The sequence below is a fragment of the Nicotiana tabacum genome, chromosome 7 (genome assembly GCF_000715075.1).
Source record: "Nicotiana tabacum cultivar K326 chromosome 7, ASM71507v2, whole genome shotgun sequence".
NCBI classification, from domain to species: Eukaryota; Viridiplantae; Streptophyta; class Magnoliopsida; order Solanales; family Solanaceae; genus Nicotiana; species Nicotiana tabacum.
In genome coordinates, this window is record NC_134086.1 from 164,565,370 (window position 1) to 164,583,129 (window position 17,760).

Consider the following 17,760-nt stretch of genomic DNA (forward strand, 5'->3'; position numbering starts at 1 on the left):
TTAACCCAACCCCAGCCCAATTTCATATTAAATTACCCGACCCAAACCCTAAAGTCGCCTACCCGACCCAGAACTAATTAAATCATGGTCGTTGATCTGAGAGATCAATGGCCCGTATTAACTCCTTCCTTTTTTAATCCTAAAAGACCCTAACACTATCTCATTCTTCCAAATCTCCCGCCTCTGTATTCTCTCATCTCCTCTCCTCTCTCAGCAACTCAACCTAACCCTAGCCCTTTTAACCGCCGACCTCTCTTCTCCGGTCTTCTACGTTGATCTCTCATCAACTCTTAAGCCTCCAATGGCTCCTCTAATGCCTTGCTTGACTTCTCTAAGGTCTTCAAGGGCCTAGAGCCATGCCGACTTGCGTCTAGGGTTCGTCACTTGTCTCTTCTTGGCTACTTCAGTGTGATTTCGAGCAAAATCATATTGTATTTGTTACGATCCTTGGGATTCTAGACAGGTCCTTTCACCTCTGTATGGATTTCTTCTGAAACCCTAATTTCTTCCTATATCTCCTAGATCTGTACAAATTGGAAATGATTTGAGTTTGTTTCTTTGATGTTTTACACTATCCTTGGAACTTTTTACAAGAACCATGTGATTTCAAGTGTTTTCGTCTTTTTCTAAAATTAGGGTTTTCGGAACTTCTTCTAAAACTTTGTTTAGACTAATTTTTTATGTTTAAACTTCTATTTTCTTTCATATTTTGACTGGTCCTGTGAGTTTACTACTTCTTCAACTCGCCTATGTTGAAATCCCTATTTTTTTTAGGTTTCTTCGTTTGATTTTGTGACTGGCCTGTTCTTGTTTGAGTTTCTGTGACTATCTCGCTTCGAATGTGTTTCTACTGAATTTCTTATGCCTAACCTACATTAGCTCTATGTGCTTCTGTTCGTCTTGACTGGTCAAGACTTGCCTCTTTGCTTGCTATGTTTAGCTACTCCTATCTCACTCTATTTAGATGCTGAAACATTGACTCATGACTCTCTCCTTGATTAACTCTGAGCTCCTTGTTTCTTGGCTTGATTTGAAAAACTTTCCTTTAGACTTTCGATTTTCCTATTTTAACTTGTTTATTTTCTTATTCATGGGAACCCATGTTACTCTCCTTAAATTAGTAATTTCGAATCCTTGATTCCATGATTTACTATATGCTAATTTTCGATTATTTTCATATTCTGTAACTTTATTTTGTTTTCTCACCTTATTTGGTTAACCGAGTATTTTACTGATTCTTTATTAGTTGTTTGCTTAATTGAACCTCTATGTACTTACCCCTAATTGTCTATTCTCTACCTTATACTCTACTTGATTTCTGTCCTTAATCATTTCTGCCTACCACCGTTGGTTGATTACCCCTTAATTAAAGGAATACTTGCATTGATTTGATTTTGATTAGTATTTGGTTCCATAATTACTATGCTACTATGATTCTTGCCTTATTTTTATCTAATTTCGAACTACTATATATACACACTCTCTCATTAACACAAACACGAATATTGGTTCAAAAACTCTCTCTTTCATACTAAAAAGCTTTCTTCTCTCTTTTGTGTCACGTACTACTGTCTAAAGTCAGTCGGCTGCAAGCCAAGATTGACTACTGTTTATTTTCACTTTGTGTTTACTACCCCTTTTACTAGTATGTTCCAATTTTAATTCAAATCCCAAAAACAATATGCTTCTCCTATTACTTTAATTTGTCATATTTCTAATATGCTTTTACCTATGGTTTTGTTGTTCAACCTGCAATTGGCATGTCTACTTCATTGTCTTCTTTACTGTATGCTATATACCCCTTATGATCCCCTTCTAGTATGTCTTAATGTGTCTATGTTTCCCTGATCCTGGCATGCCCCCTTCCTGTGTAAAGTAATTGGCTATCCTAAGCTTCTTGATTCTGTATTAGCTCTACAGTTCATGCTATACTTTAAAAAGCCTTGACCCCCTTTTAAGGAACCCTCTGGTTCTTTACCTATGTGTATCTATGTTTACTATGTGCCCTATGCTTATCCCAAATCCCCATTACCCCCTAAGTGGATGTGTGCACCTGTCTGACTTCATGTATTGAAGTGCTGATGAACTTCTCCTAATTCTGTATTTGGTTTGGTTGATTGTTGATCACTTACCCTTTTTAAATTGTATTATTCAATAACTCCCTATGTGTTTTACAAAACCATTTCAAGCAAATGCCTTTTAATATTGTTTTCCTACTGAAACCTTTCAAACTATGTCAAGCACTATCACCCTACTCCTAAGTCACTAGGTTCTGCCCCCTCCATTGTGTGTACTGCCTTGGGATCCTCTTGAAAACCTCTGAACTCTGGCACATTGGGGTTGACCCTTCCACACTGCACTTATTCAATTTGGTTACCAAGTCTAGGTATGCACACTGCCCGGGGATCCTTGATATCCTTAGGGAACTTTGACGCACCTAGACAATGATATTGTCTATGAAATTGGCATTTGAGGCTATGGGAAATTACTTGGGCCTGCTTCACCCTCCCTATAGTATAACTTCTTCTTCTTCTTTTTTATCTATTTATGTAATTCATTCAAATGGTTTGTAATAACTTGTAAACGAATATTGAGGCAACTAGTGAAAAGGGTGGGTAGTTACATATTTATGGGGTAATACAGGTAGAAACCATGCATATAGGACTTTACATTTTTGCTATGTTTGCCTTACCATGACAGAAATCATGCCTATAGGTCCCAAGTGGTTCCGATAATAGAAATCATGTTTGTAGATCTTAATATCAACTTCACAAGTAGATACCATGCCTATAGGATATGATCCAATCCAACTTCTATTATAATGGATATTATATGTGCTTTCATTTGTTACCATACCTACCAGTTTCTAACATCAGTGTTTAAACACAATTAGATATCATGCCTATAGGTAACAATACCAGAAATTCTGCATATAGATTTAAACCAGTTTAGTTTGAATAAATCAACTTAGTCCACGATTAGTTCACTTTGAAACTAGTTTAATTAGCAGTTTATTTTTCTGAAATGAGTTCTTTCAAAAAACTGTCTTAATCTATCATTAGACAGCATGCCTATAAGGATTCAAGAGTCTGCTTTTAAAAAATCAGCCTTGTTTTACTATATAAAATGTAGTTATCTGTATTTCGCGTATAGGCAAGCCTATAGGGAGTTTTCAAAATCTTGCAATTCTAAAACTGTTTTGTGACTTAATGTTGTTCTGATTTAACAGTCTTAATAAATCAGTAGGCAAACTGATAGGGCCATTACTTCTGAGTTTATAAAATAAACTGGCTATCTTCTGTGTCTTGATATTCACTTAGACATCATGTCTTAGGATATTGTTTAACAAAAGGCCCTTATTTGTGCTTGAGTCGTGCGACCTATATGTATTGTTTGAGGAGGTAAACTTGAGCCTCTAATTGCTCTCTTTTATCTTATGTGCTAAGGTCATAATTGTTCTTGCCTGTCGCCTTAGTATTTTCACCTTTAAAACTTTAGGGGTCTGTCTAGAACTACTTATAGGTAGAGGTCCTAAAATTCTTCCAGGACGATTAAGAAGGGACGGGTAACAGCATGCAATAGATATTGCTGACCAACACTCATTTTAATGACCACTAAAGGGGTGGAAAGGGTAGATATGAGATATGATGACTACGCGCTAATTTCATGTGTAGCCCCTTATTGAAGAGTGTTTACCGGACATTGTGTGGGGTGATCCTATAGTCTAACCAACCTAGGACTTCCCCTTTTCCCAAAATTCTTTTTGTTTAAACTTTTTTTATATGTATACAACTTGTTCAAAATCTCCGCCTTGTTTTGAGTTATACAAACGTGTTTTATTTATAATTGTTTTTTTCAAGTATTTATTTGTTAATGGACTAATTCGTAAATATAAGTTCGACCGGAAACCACAGTTGTGGACCAAGAGGGGTGCCTAACACCTTCCCCTCTAGGTCATTTCGAGCCCTTATCCTAATCTCCGGTAATGCAAACTAGTTCCAAGAGTTAATCACTCTAGGTACCCTAACGCACCATAACCCGTTAGGTGGCGACTCTTCAAACCCAAATTCCCAAAAGGAAATGAGTTATTACCCCCATGAATGTCGAAACCCATACTTCTCTCTATCTCCGCGGAGGGGAAAAAAGGGGCGCGACAGCCAGCTCATCCCTTAAGCCGTTAGCTTCCATTTTCGCTCTGCTCAAACTCGGCACATAAGGACGTCACCTGAGCTTGGAAGTCGACACACTCGGCCATAACTCCCTTGCTCACCTCAAGCTCATCATTTTTGGTGCTTAACGTCTCTTCGAGCTCGCTGCACCGACAATAACCCTTATGAGCTCATCATCCTTCTCCTTCAACTCCTCATTCTTCTTCATCAGATCATCAATGAGAGTTGGTTACAAAGCATTCTCACCAAGCATGTGAACCATGGCCTTGTGTTTTGTACGGTGCTCTCTATATTTTGACTCCATTTTCTTATAGAGAGTTATCCTCTTCTCCTCCCGACCAGCGGTCTCCATCTTTGGGATGAGATTCTGATAAACAAACGAAAAAGGGTCAGTAAAGGCAAATAACGTAGAGGAAAAAAGAAATTGAAATGCTAAGAGAAGACTTACCCGTAGGGGCATCCCGGAAATGCCTAACGACAAGTCTGCATCCTTCAACATCTGGAAGGTCCTGTTCTCGGACTCTGCGTATAAGGGGGCTAAAGCCGTAACCACTCCAAGTTGACCAACAATTTGAAATCCAAGGGGATGGCAATATTTTGAGTGGACCCCTCGGTCCTCACCTCCACTCGAGTAAATCTCTCCTCGAAAGCCCGTACCTCCTCAGAGTCGACATCGGAATCGGACCTGTCATCCTCAACAATGACCGTTTTTCCTCTACCACCAGCAGACGAAGAGCCAATCTCGACTTCCCCTGGTATATTCCTTTTCGCAGCAGCCTCCATTGTCTCCAATAGCCTATCTTCTACGAGAACGTCTGGTGAAGGAGCGGTTCCCGCAGCTGAAAGGCACGCCGCTTCCACGTCCACAATTATTGCGTGCTCAGGCATAGCCAAAGCCTTTACTCATTGCCTTATCAACAGTGCCGTTTCCTTCTCGCCGGGGAAAGATTCATCCTCTAAATGAAACATCGGGCATGTAGGGACCTCCGCTAATGGAGTGGCCGTTTGACGACCAGGCTCACTTAAAATCGGAGTATGGGAAGAAGTATTTCGCACAGACTCGGCCAACACAAACTGCATCCCCGCCGAAGCAACCACCTGGCGAAATGCGGGGATAGGAGCCTTCGCCTTCTTAGAAGTTCTCCGACCCGCCGTCAAAAGAAAACCATAAGCGGCAAAAAGAAGCACACTACAACAAGTGCGAAGTAGTTATGAGAGAAAACCCCAACTTACCGATCGAAGGTTTGAGCCCGAACCTCTTGTTGAAGGACGCCCAGTCACGGATCCCTACGGTGCGAGGCAAGACGTGGGTCACCCAATCACTGATATCGGCGACTAAAGAAGGGGGGGTGCTTCTCAGCTACAAAAAGACAAACAACGTAACAAGTCATGAAACACGAAGAGGAGGAAAAGAACGTACTCCAAATGATGACACTTACGAGAAAAATTCCATTGTTTAGGAAATTCGCTAGGGTTCGCCACCACATGCTCAATTTTGATGAAGAAGTAATGAGCCAAAAACCAACGGTTCATCCTATCATCCATCCCTGCCACCAACCCTTTGGTTCCGCAGTGGCGGAGGTGAATCATCGTGCCCCTATGGAAGCTCGATCTGAAGAGGTGCAGTAAATGACGGATAGAGACTTCGTAGTCGGCCAGCTCTGCGATCTTCGCCAACATAAGAAAAATCTTGTAAAGGTAGGGAGAAAGTTGTGCCGAGCAGATGTTGTAGTAGCGGCAGAACGGCTCCGCCAACGAAGGAAGAGGAAAAGAATAACCTATCTGGAATGGGTAGGCATAAAATGCACAATACCCAGGCCGGTGAACTTGAACCACGTCATCTCTAGCCGGGACCAAGTCGACATGGGCAGGAATGCCATATTTGGTCCTAAGGGCAACAAGGTGCTTCGCCTCCATCTCTGATTTCGCAGACTCCGGTTAAAGGGCGGGTTCCTTAGAGAAGTCGGACCTAGAAGTATGGTTATGAGGAATGATCTCTTTCACAGTAGGGAAGCTCTCATCCTCTATAACCATTGATTCTCCGCCACCAGAAGGCATGACCACCGATAATGGAGTAGGGTCAGAGATCATCTCAGCGTTAGGGGTCGCATTAGCCATTCTCCGCTAATATGTATGCGGTGGAGTAGAAAAAGAAAAAAAGGGTAAAAATGGTTGCAATTTCAGGGTGCAAGAATGCAAAAAGAAGAAAGAGAAGCGAGTGCAAGGTTGAAGAAATCAGAGAATGCAAAATTTCCATTGAGAAGTTTTCCCTTATTTATTTATAGACCTCAAAGGCGTTCAAATTGATGCAGGCAACCGCCAGTGGCCCTAAAATCGAAACGATAGGGACTCGAGGAACGAAGCAACGCATCGGGAAGATGCGCAATGATGGCGCATGCGACGTGATGTCATCCTACACCAACCCCATGAACCACGAATCTCAGAGCGACACGTCATTATTTCGGATACGGACGCCTCTACTCGATCACCATGCCAAAATGTTTTTCACAAATCGTCGACCGAAAAGGTCCGCTCATCGTAGCCGACTAGAAGGCGACCCCGACAAGCTGAGGGACTAACTATATGGGTCAAAATCTGGCTTAGGAAGTTAGGCGTGGGAAGATCGTTAAGTGAGAAGACTATATTTCGATTTGGGCGGATAAGCCGAGGTCGACCAAAGCCCAACAACGAGCAGCCGCTAAGTAAGCCGTAAAGGCCGAGGTCGAGTAGCGAAGAGTAGGAATAACGGCTAGTGTAGTCTTAGAACTAGTGACAGGAATATTCTCATTGTTGTACTTTTTAGGGTTCTTAGAGAATATCCAATATAAATAGAAAGAAAGGGAAAAGAAAAAGAACATGTGAGTTTGATTCTGAAAATACCGTTGTAAGAAGTTGACTCTTGAGAGAGAATAAAGTATACCTTTAAATAGTGATTGATTTTATCGATTATTCTTCCTTTCCACTCACACGATCCAAGAAAGCATTGTTCATATTCTTATTCACTACCATATTCCGTTGTCAGGAGGAAGAATCCTCCACATCGGTCGATATTTGGGCGAATTGTTCTTCCTATTTATATTTATTGCTCATCATTCATTCTTTATTTATTCCCAAGGCATGTATTTAATGATTTAATATCCGATTTTGGGCATTAATTAAACGGTATCACTTCAACACTTAGCTAGATCTAAGAATTATTATGCTTGACTATAATTCACCTTTCACCTCAATTATCTTTTAATTAGTTTAACAAAGAGTACTATACTTTTTGGTCAAACAAGGTGGCTCCACTACTATTTACCTGTTAGAGATGACTTCTTGATAACGGTCTTACTGTGTACATTAGTGGTGGCAAAATGATTAAAAAAAAATAGTTAACCACCCATATTATCCACTAAAAAATGGATTGAATAAAGAACTTTTTATAAACGGGTCAAATATAGATAAGAACCATATTATTTATTTAGAAAATGGATAATCAATATGTTTAACTTTTTAATTTGTAAGACCTTAACTTGGGGTTTCTCAAGTTTGAGAAAAACTAGAAATTCTCCCAAAAGCGATCATATTTTTGAAGCCATGGATAATATCGTAACCCGTTTTTTATCCGTATTAAATATGAGTCGGATCGAATAATTTATCCGTTTTTTCGTTACCCCATTTCAACACGTCCCATATTCGACTCGACCCGTCCGTTTTCCACCCCTAGCGTACACCACCCATCCTTGCACAAGCTTCTTGGTAAGAACCTTGAAAATCTGGTTTGGAGTGCGCCAAGGGAGCCTCCTATGTCCTATGCTTGGGTATAGTTCTCATATATAGGGTTTAAGACCTTTGGGTTTGGGGTAGTCCTCCTATGTATTTTTTTTGTTTGTTTGGGTATTTGCTTTCATATCTAATAAAATCTAAAAAATTCCTACTTACGAGAAATTCCAACGATAACGCGTGCCACTCAAGTACTATACATATTTTTTCCTATTAAAGATTCTAGTTTTCCAATTAGTAACAAAAATTATGGGAAGTATATATATATATATATATATATATATATATATATATATATATATATATATATATATATATATTAAAGATTCTACTTTTCCAATAAGTAACAAAGTTATGGAAAAGTTTTCGTTTATTTTTTAATTTTTCTAGAACAACGTTCTATATTACAGCACTTTCCAAAGTAAAACCCAATCCCGTTCCTACAACTACAACTAAAACGAGTAATTAAATCTTTTCCGGTTCTTGAATGGTAAAAATTCTTTGATTTACAGACCAAACAACTCTTCTATAAATTATTATACATCAACAAATTCTCAATTTACGAAGCCAATTAATCTTCTTCTTTCTTCTACCATGAACACTACTATTAACACCATGAAGAAAACTCAAGGACGGAGAAAAATTGCAATCAAGCCAATAGACAATCAAAATAGTAGGCATGTTACTTTCTCCAAACGGCGTTTAGGCCTTTTCAAAAAAGCTACCGAACTTTGCATCTTAAGCGGTGCAGAAATCGCTATTCTCGTTCAATCTTTAAAACGACAACGTCTTTTTGCTTTCGGTCATCCCAACGCTGACGCCGTTATCGACCGTTATCTCACGGGAAAATCCTCCTCCTCCTCATCCATCGTCGATAAACTCAACGTGCAGCAGAACAATCAATACTATTCTCAGAGTTGTAGAGAATTGGAGGCTGAGAAGAAAAAAAAGGAGATTATTGAAAATTCAAAGATTGTGAATAATAATAATAATAATGAGGGATTTTGGTGGAATGAATCATTTGATTATATGAGAATTGAGGAACTTGAAGAAATTATGGGTGCATTGGAAGAATTGAAGAAGAAAATAACAATGAGAGCTGATGAATTGAGTATGATAAATGGTTCTTCAGTTTTGCCAAGTAATTCAACTATGAATAGTAATATTGCTAGATTTGGGGCTGAAGATCAATTCTCGAATCAGGCTGCTATCGACTATTGTTCTTCAATTGTTCCTTACCAATTCAATCACCCGGGAGATGGCCAATTCTGAAGCAATTATTTTCATATTTAAAGCACATGATTAGTTGAGCATTTTAATAAAGAAGTAGCATGTTGTGATCTTTTGTTATATATAAAAAATTTGAGAAGCTGTTGTTTTTGTATTAATAATCTCGACTATCTTCTTCCTTGTGTCCATGAATAAGTTAATAGCTCAAGTGATGTAAACTAATGAATGTTACTACATTAATTAAAAAAATTAGTGGCGGAAGAATATAATTCGGAGTAGCAGAATCATTTACAAAACATTGCATTTTGAACAATTGTATTTATAGTCGGAATTACTAGGCTGATGCTAATCTCAATTTTATTGTGCCTGCAACACATTTAAGTGTGGAGCAGTATAATTTCGCTGTATTAATTTAAATGACTTATGTTAAATCTTGATATTTTATTCTTGAAGCTTAGGAAGATTGCCAAAAGGGAGAAGAAGCTTATGAGGCCGGGATAAAAGCTAAAACTAACTGGTCATGCTGCATTCTTTCTTTATGTTTTCTTACTAGTATTTTGTTTCATTGTTAGAATTTGAATGTGGTTTCTTATGGTCTTTATTCCACTTTTTATTGACAATGAGGTCACACCTTGGTGCCACTTTTCATTGGCTTACTAAAGCTTTAATCTGGTTTTTGTTTGATTTATTACTTAAGCTTATGATTGTAATATAATAACAACAGTATGCTTTATTATTCTGCTTACAAGAAAATGTATGCATCTTTTCCCCAAAATAATCATTTTACACGGTAAGAATGCTTGATATGTGTTCTTTGAGAGAAATTGTTATATCAATAACATTCATTATATTATTGCAAAATCATAGTCCTGAATATAAATAAATTTGGTGCAAAATTATCATTTTTATTAGGGGTGTACATAGGTCGGGTTGGTTCGGATTTTACAATTATCAAACCAAATCAATTGTGTCGGGTTATTAAATCTAAAGACCAAACCAAACCAATAAAATTCGGGTTTTTCAATCTCGATTTTTCTCGGGTTTTTTCCGGTAAAATCTTCCTAGAATAAAACATATAACTCGTGCTCAAAATATTTCTTTAACCCTAGTAATATACAACTATATAAATTACTTTTCAAGAAAATAAATACAAAATATGAGATGTGTCATGGCATTATACTAAAATATTCAACAATAAAATTATGTAATATAAATATTGCAAATTAAATAATAATAATAAATATAATCTAAAGGTACTAAGTCATGCTAAAATAAGCAGACTAATAAGGAAGTATTAATTATATGACTAAACGCTAAAGAAAAAAATAAAAATAGGTTATGCATTTTTATCTAAATTATTGCAAAACAAAAATTAGATATTCAATACATTCCCGTTCATAGTATTGAATTGAATGTCTTTTGTTAGCATTAATATTGATTTGATTTTAGTTTGAGCTTTTGTTAGCATTATCTAATTTACTAATATTAATGGCTATAAAACTTATTGAAACATTCAAAAGTTCTAAGTCCAACCATGAAATAATACATTAAAAGATAAAATTATGAAATTTTTTAAGAAATATTTATAAATTACATCACAATAAGTATATTTATATATTAAATATATCTAAAATTTCTATATATGTAATGTCGGGTTGGTTTGGTTTTGGTTTGACTTTCTTTAGTTAAAATCAAACCAAACCAATTATGGTCGGTTTTTTTTTTCCAAAATCAAACCAAACCATAGTCGGATTTTTTTTCTCGGTTTGAGTCGGATTATCGGGTTGGTGCGGTTTGTCGGTTTCCTTTGTACACCCCTAGCGAGAGATCCGAGGAGGGGCCGGACCACAAGAGTCTATCGTACATAGTCTTACCGTGCATTTCTACAAAAGGTTGTTTCCACGGCTCGAACCAATGATCTCTTGGTCACATAACACCAACTTTACCAGTTACTAAAACTCAACTTCACACTGAGAAATAAAGACAGGATTTCTTAATATATAAAAAGCAATGGATGAAGGTAATGGCTGGGGAAGTAATAACATGATAATAGCAGATAAAAGGATTGCAAAATATTAACAATTACTAACATATTGATTTATAAGGGCAACCATTTCTTGTTGCTCATATATAGGGAATCAATACACAAACTGAGAACTTGAAAAACTTATACTAGCAAAGACCAACTAGTGAGGTACTCGTTTGCTTTAGTTAATAAAAAGAGGGAAAAAAGGGCAGCCCAGTGCAATAAGCTCCCGCTATGCGCGGAATTCGAGGAGTGCCGAACCAGAAAAGAATTAAAACATCCCAGCTAAATCAAAACCAAAGTTTTGGTTATGAAGATTATTTGAAGCAACCATGTTTCGAGCTGGCTTGATATCATAGTTGTTAAAAATCCCATTCCCATTAACACCAAAATAAGAAGAAGAATTAGCAGTAGTCTCAACCATAAACTTGCTTGCCTGATTTGTCACATTCTTTTTTAAAACCTCCATTGAATCCTTTAATTGTTCAAGTTCATGCAAAGCAAGTTTACTTATAGGAGCTTCCCACCAATATTGACTTTGACTAGTTTTCCTCATTTCATCAAGTGATTCTCCTCTTTTCTTCTCAACTTCAACCTCAGCAAGAATCTGAGTTAATTGCAAATTTAGCTCACGAACACTAGCATTTCGATGAGCCTCAACAAGATGAAGCGATGAATTAGAAATTGGATTATGATTTCTTGACAGGAACCTATCGATAATGGACTCAACATTAGGGTGACCAAAAGAGAAAACTTTTCTTGCAGGTGAAAACACTATGATAGCTATTTCAACACCACAAAGTGTACAGAGTTCACTAGCTTTCTTGAAAAGACCAGAACGACGTTTTGAGAAGGTAACTTGGAGATGATTTTTGACCTCTATTTTGGCAATTTTGATCTTTTGACGACCAATGCTAGGTTTCTTTGCCATGGCTGAAACTAAAGAATGTTAGAGATAATTCGTCTTATGGTTTTTGAGTTTACATTCAGAGTAAAAAATATGGACTATTTAAAGGTGCTTTGTGTACTCTCAAACTTGCTGTCTTTAAAATATTTTTACTATTGTTTCTATGTAATGTGTTGATTTGGGAGTTAGAAAATCTTATCCTATTAATGGATCGATAATATGATACTCAATGCACCCTAGTTGGCATTATTAAAACAATAAGGCATATATATTACTTGTAAAAGTCAACTTTTTCTTCTTCTTCTTCTGATTAATCCCTTTATAAGTAATGACTTAATTGTTTGTTACAATTGTCAACCCTTCTATCTATTGATTGGTTTTTATGCAGCTAGCTAGCAGGGATTAATGGTAATTAATTAAGAGAGTAAGATTATTTTACGAATAAATGATGGTGAGTGAGCAAAGGATACGTAATTTTTATTTTTGAGTTGTAACGTAAATAGACAATCATGTTTTGCATTTACTTTTAAGTTGTAACCTAAGGAGAAGCCAATTATGATAATAGTTGGATAATAATAGTGTCTTAGCTTGAGAAATCAAGTGGTGATAATTAAGTTTAGATATTGATGAGTTATGAATCATAAAAGTTAAATAACATATATGGATTATAAGATATGAAGAAATTGCAAAAATTGTGTCGGAATATGGGAGTTTTCTTGAAATAAATTGCTGTAGTTGGTCGATCATACGGTTACAAATAATAAAGTTACATAAGAATTAAATAAAAGAAAATATGACATATTTCTTAAGATGGATATGGTTCTATCTCTAGATTTTCCAGACGTGACAGAAAATTTTCTAGAATAGCAAGTCGGGATTCAATAATCATAAAATGTATATTCACTACCATTAAGAGGAATAAATAAGCAAAGTAATATATTGTTAGCAGAATGAGCTTATTAAAATCTAAAAGACCGGAAGAATGAATGAGGTTTTTACAGTACATTTTAATTTTCTTAATGATTGTGCTAATTTGTAGTTAAGGACTATAGAGGCCAACTCTAGCATGTATACATTTTTATCAAAACTTTAACTTGATTTCAAGACAGATAATCATATAGTACGATAACTTTCGTATATTTTCTCTTCTTAGCAAATGCAAAGGTTAATTTATGTCGTAGTGACGTGTACAATATTGAGAGTTGTTTATATGACATCTTTTCACTTAAAAGGCTTAAAACCAGATGCGGATGTGATGTATTCGCATCGAGTTCAATTGAACCTAATACTTTTAATGCGTAACATAAATTTATATAAATTTTTTTATTAATATTGCTATAAATAGCAATTTAAACCCATAACTTGAAAAGGAACATGAGTTAAATGCTAAAAATCATAAAGATTAAACCCATAAAACTTAAATTTTAGATCCGTCCCTACTTAAAACCCCTCTGTTATTGCATTTACCCTCTTTTTAATTTGTGAGGATTTTTGGCTTTCGCAATGATCGATGTCTCTATTTTATTTTTATAAGAATCACTCAAAATCGAGAGAAAGACCACCAGTCCACCACCACCATCAAAAAAAAAAAAAACAAAAGATAAAGAAATTTCTCAACAACAAAAAAAAAGATAAAAGAAAAGTAACACGTCAAGCATAGATATACCTATTTTGACAAAATTCATCAATATGTCTAGGTCTTTAATTAATAAGAAAACGGGTTCTATATACCACAGCTTGATAAAGAGGTCAAATGACAAAAGAAAGAAAAGGGTGAATGAGTATTTGATCCCTAGTCCAACAAGTCATCAACATATATATGTTAGATTAGTTAGTGTTTGATGGGAGTATTTGAGGAGAGGTTGTTTTGTTCCTTATTAAAAAAAGAAATCAAGAAAAAGGTATTTAAAATTGCTTCTTTGTCTTATATAATTTGAATTAATTTTTGAGCGAGATGTCAAAATTGGGCAATTGGGCTTTGGGCCAATTAAGTACCCCAGAATTAATATTTTAGTCACATATTATTTAATTAATTAAAAATATTTTTTTTTAATTTCAGAAAACGTTTTTAACAATTTTCTTTTAAATTCAAAAGAAGGTGACTATTGGTTTTAGAAGGTGCCTGTTATGAAGAGATGAGTCTGTTATTTCCAACAGACTCCTAGATGTATTATAAATACCTATATCATCTCCAAAACGAAATTATCTAAAAATTTCCATCTCTTTCTCTTCTACTTATTTTCCACAACTCACAAATATTCTGTTCTTGTGTGAAATTCGAGTTAATTGTTGAAACTCGAATTTCAGAGGTTTTGTAAAATCCTGGAGGAATTTTTCTATTATCCCTACAACAACGAAGTGGGAAGTTTAAATTCTTTAAGGACGGTGATTATGCTATCGAAGCTGATTATTTCATCAAATTAATTTTCTAACAATATATACCACCATTTTAAATGTGAATTCAAGTTTTACGAAGTAAAGATTTTGAAAAGATTAGACAACCAGATCGCTTATAATGTATAATGTGATTACATATTTTTTTTTAGATAAGTAGGAGTAGTAATTTTACTTAATTAATCCATTGACCAATGCTTTCACCTCGCACGAGAAGTTTTATTTTGTGTCTCATACAACTGAGACTAGTTGTATGAGGCTCCTTTTTGTCTCACAAATTTGTGGACCCCAATCTTACACTTCTGAGTCCACAAAACGGTGAGACAAAAAAGAACCTCATACAACAAGTATCCGTCGTATGAGACACGAAATAAAATTTTCCACCTCGCACTGATAGACTGATAGTGTAAAAAAATCATCACACTGTCCAATGCATATAGCTTAAATCCTTTAATTATGGCTATCACTGTCTCCCCCGAATTGTTCATATAAATTTGGAGTTTAGCTTAAATACATTGATAGTGTACAAAAAATTACACTATTAGACCATCTCCAAATTTCACATCAAAATGGTGTAACATCAAATTTACTCCAACCAACACATTATTTTTTACACCAAAAAAATATTTTTTTTTATAAATTTTCTCTTCTATATTATATTATTATCTTCTATTTAAATTTTATTTTTTATTTCCTTCAAATAAATTCTATCTTTTTTCTTTTTTCCATATTCATTACATATAATTCACATTCACCACTTATATAATCATTTATTACAAAATTATTTTAAAGGATAAATCAACTAAAAGTAAAATCATTGATGAAAGATAATTAAATAAATATTACATCATAGTCAAAGTTAATTTAAGTACCACATAAATATTCAACTTTCACCTCTATTCTCCCATAAATGCTTGACTTTGGAGAGGAAAGGGCAGAGAAGAAAACGTCCTTCGCGTAAGTTTTTTTGCTTCCTGCGTCCTTACTAGTAAAAAAAGGGGCTCTTCGACCAAGAAGGCATTCTGGTAGGAAGGCCGACCACTACATAAGTTATTATACCACTTCCCGGAATAGAAGACAAGAAGGAGGTTTGACATCACTCGTGACACAAGAAGGTCAGCTCACCAAAGGGGGGAAGAAAGGTCAGTACTTAGAGACTATCGCGAATGCATCTATCGTCATTGTTGCATAAATAAAGATACCAATTAATAGTGATTAATGCATTACGAAGTGCGAAATGCACATCTTTATCCTTAATTTTTTTGTATCGAGCTAAAAATTATTCAAATCGGTAAAAGAAGCCAACAATTTCAACAACCATAAGCACAATAATCTTCTACCCTGTTCTCTCAGTTTTTTAGTAATTTTGGTGAACCTGAAAATGGCATACTGGATTACTAAACTTATGTTTTATGTTATTTAATGTAATTTCAATTTTAATATATCCTCCTTTGATGTACTTTTAATTTTAATGTATTTTTATTTTATGTATTGTTAATTTTCTTTTTTAATTTTAGTTTTCACTTTTCAATTTTAGCAACATTAGATATCTTACATTTGCATTTTTCATTTTTAAATAATGGTTATATTTCATTTTATACAATTATAATAATAATAAAATTAACTTATAATTTTATATAAATATAATATATACAAAAATTAATATATCAAAAAATAGGATATAAAATTAAAATTATAAAGATCTTAATATAAAAATTAATTATATACACAATATATGATAAATTAAAAGTCCAAAAATAAAAAGATTGAATAAAATAATAATAAACCAAATTTGGAGTGATAAATAGTGTTGCACCAAATCTGGTGCAACACTATTCATGTTCTATAATAGTGCAAGATTTAGTGTTGCATTGGAGCGAAAAACATGGTGCAGCCTTGGTGCAAAAAATAGTGCACCATTGGAGATGCCCTTAGGTAAGTCTCCTTTACCCTGTAGCAATATGACTTCTTTACAAAATTACAGATTCCACTTCTCATGAAGGGTTACCCGTAAATATTTGTGTTATAGTAGGGGTGCAGAAAGGAAACCGAAAAATCGTATCAACCCGATAATCCTAGTCAAACCGAGAAAAAAATTCGACTATGGTTTGATTTGATTTGGTTTGGTGTTGGAAAAAAAAATCCGACCATAATTGGTTTGGTTTGGTTTTAACTAAAGAAAGTCAAACCGAAAACAAACCAACCCGACATTACATATATAGAAGTTTTAGATATATTTAATATATAAATATACTTATTGTGATGAATTTATAAATATTTCTTAAAAAATTTCCTAATTTTATCTTTTAAGGTATTATTTCAAGGTTGGACTTAGAACTTTTGAATGCTCCAATAAGTTTTATAGCCATTAACATTAGTAAATTAAATAATGCTAACAAAAGCCCAAGCCAAAATCAAATCAATATTAATGCTAACAAAGACAATCAATTCAATATTACGAACAAGAATGTATTGAATATCTATTTTTTGTTTTGCAATAATTTAGATAAAAATGCATAACCTATTTTTATTTTTCTTTAGCGTTTAGTCATGTAATTAATACTCCCTTATTAGTCTATTTATTTTAGCATGAATTAGTACTTTTAGATTATGTTTATTTTTATTATGGCTTTTTAATTAGCAATATTTATATGACATAATTTTATTGTCTTTATTGTTGAATATTTTAAGATAATGCCATGACATATCTCATATTTTGTATTATTTTTTTGGAAAATACTTTATATAGTTGTATCTTACTAGGATTAAAGAAATATTTTGAGCATACATTATATGTTTTGTTCCACGAAGATTTTAGTGGAAAAAAACCCCGAAAACCCCGGATAACTCGAGAACCTGAGAAAAACTGAGATTGAAAAACCCAAATTTTATTAGTTTGATTTGATCTTTAGATTTAATAACCCGACACAATTGATTTGATTTGGTAATTATAAAATTCGAACCAATCCGGCCTATCTACACCCCTATGTTATAGCCTAAAGATGCGCTTAAAGAAGAACTAGAGGGTTCTAAGATTTATAGGACAAAGCTCCACCAATAAATTTTATTGGATTAGCGTAATGTATCAGCTTTCTTTTTCTCAAAAATAAAATTAAAAAAATGATGTATCAGCTTTCCTCCTTTCTCCTTTATTTTTTTTCAAACACAACGTTGAATGTTTGGTACGGGTTAAAAATGGAATTTTTACACCCTATAGAAAACCTTAGTACCTATTTATTTTAAATAAATACCATTTTAAAATATTACAT

General features: G+C 34.5%; 2 protein-coding genes across 2 annotated transcripts; one reads left to right on the forward strand and one right to left on the reverse strand.

Annotated features, from left to right (window-relative positions):
• Positions 1-8,549: 8,549 nt before the first annotated feature.
• Positions 8,550-9,206, forward strand: LOC107773933 (agamous-like MADS-box protein AGL62). Its single transcript, XM_016593365.1, has one exon. The coding sequence runs from the start codon at positions 8,550-8,552 to the stop codon at positions 9,204-9,206; it is 657 nt and encodes a 218-aa protein (XP_016448851.1).
• A 2,255-nt stretch (positions 9,207-11,461) lies between these two features.
• LOC107773932 (agamous-like MADS-box protein AGL62) lies at positions 11,462-12,121 on the reverse strand. Its single transcript, XM_016593363.1, has one exon. The coding sequence runs from the start codon at positions 12,119-12,121 to the stop codon at positions 11,462-11,464; it is 660 nt and encodes a 219-aa protein (XP_016448849.1).
• Positions 12,122-17,760: the final 5,639 nt, after the last annotated feature.

Bases quoted from the DNA above. Each gene is read 5' to 3' on its own strand.
- LOC107773933 (XM_016593365.1), top strand. From the start codon at position 8,550: ATGAAGAAAACTCAAGGACGGAGAAAAATTGCAATCAAGCCAATAGAC.
- LOC107773932 (XM_016593363.1), bottom strand. From the start codon at position 12,121: ATGGCAAAGAAACCTAGCATTGGTCGTCAAAAGATCAAAATTGCCAAA.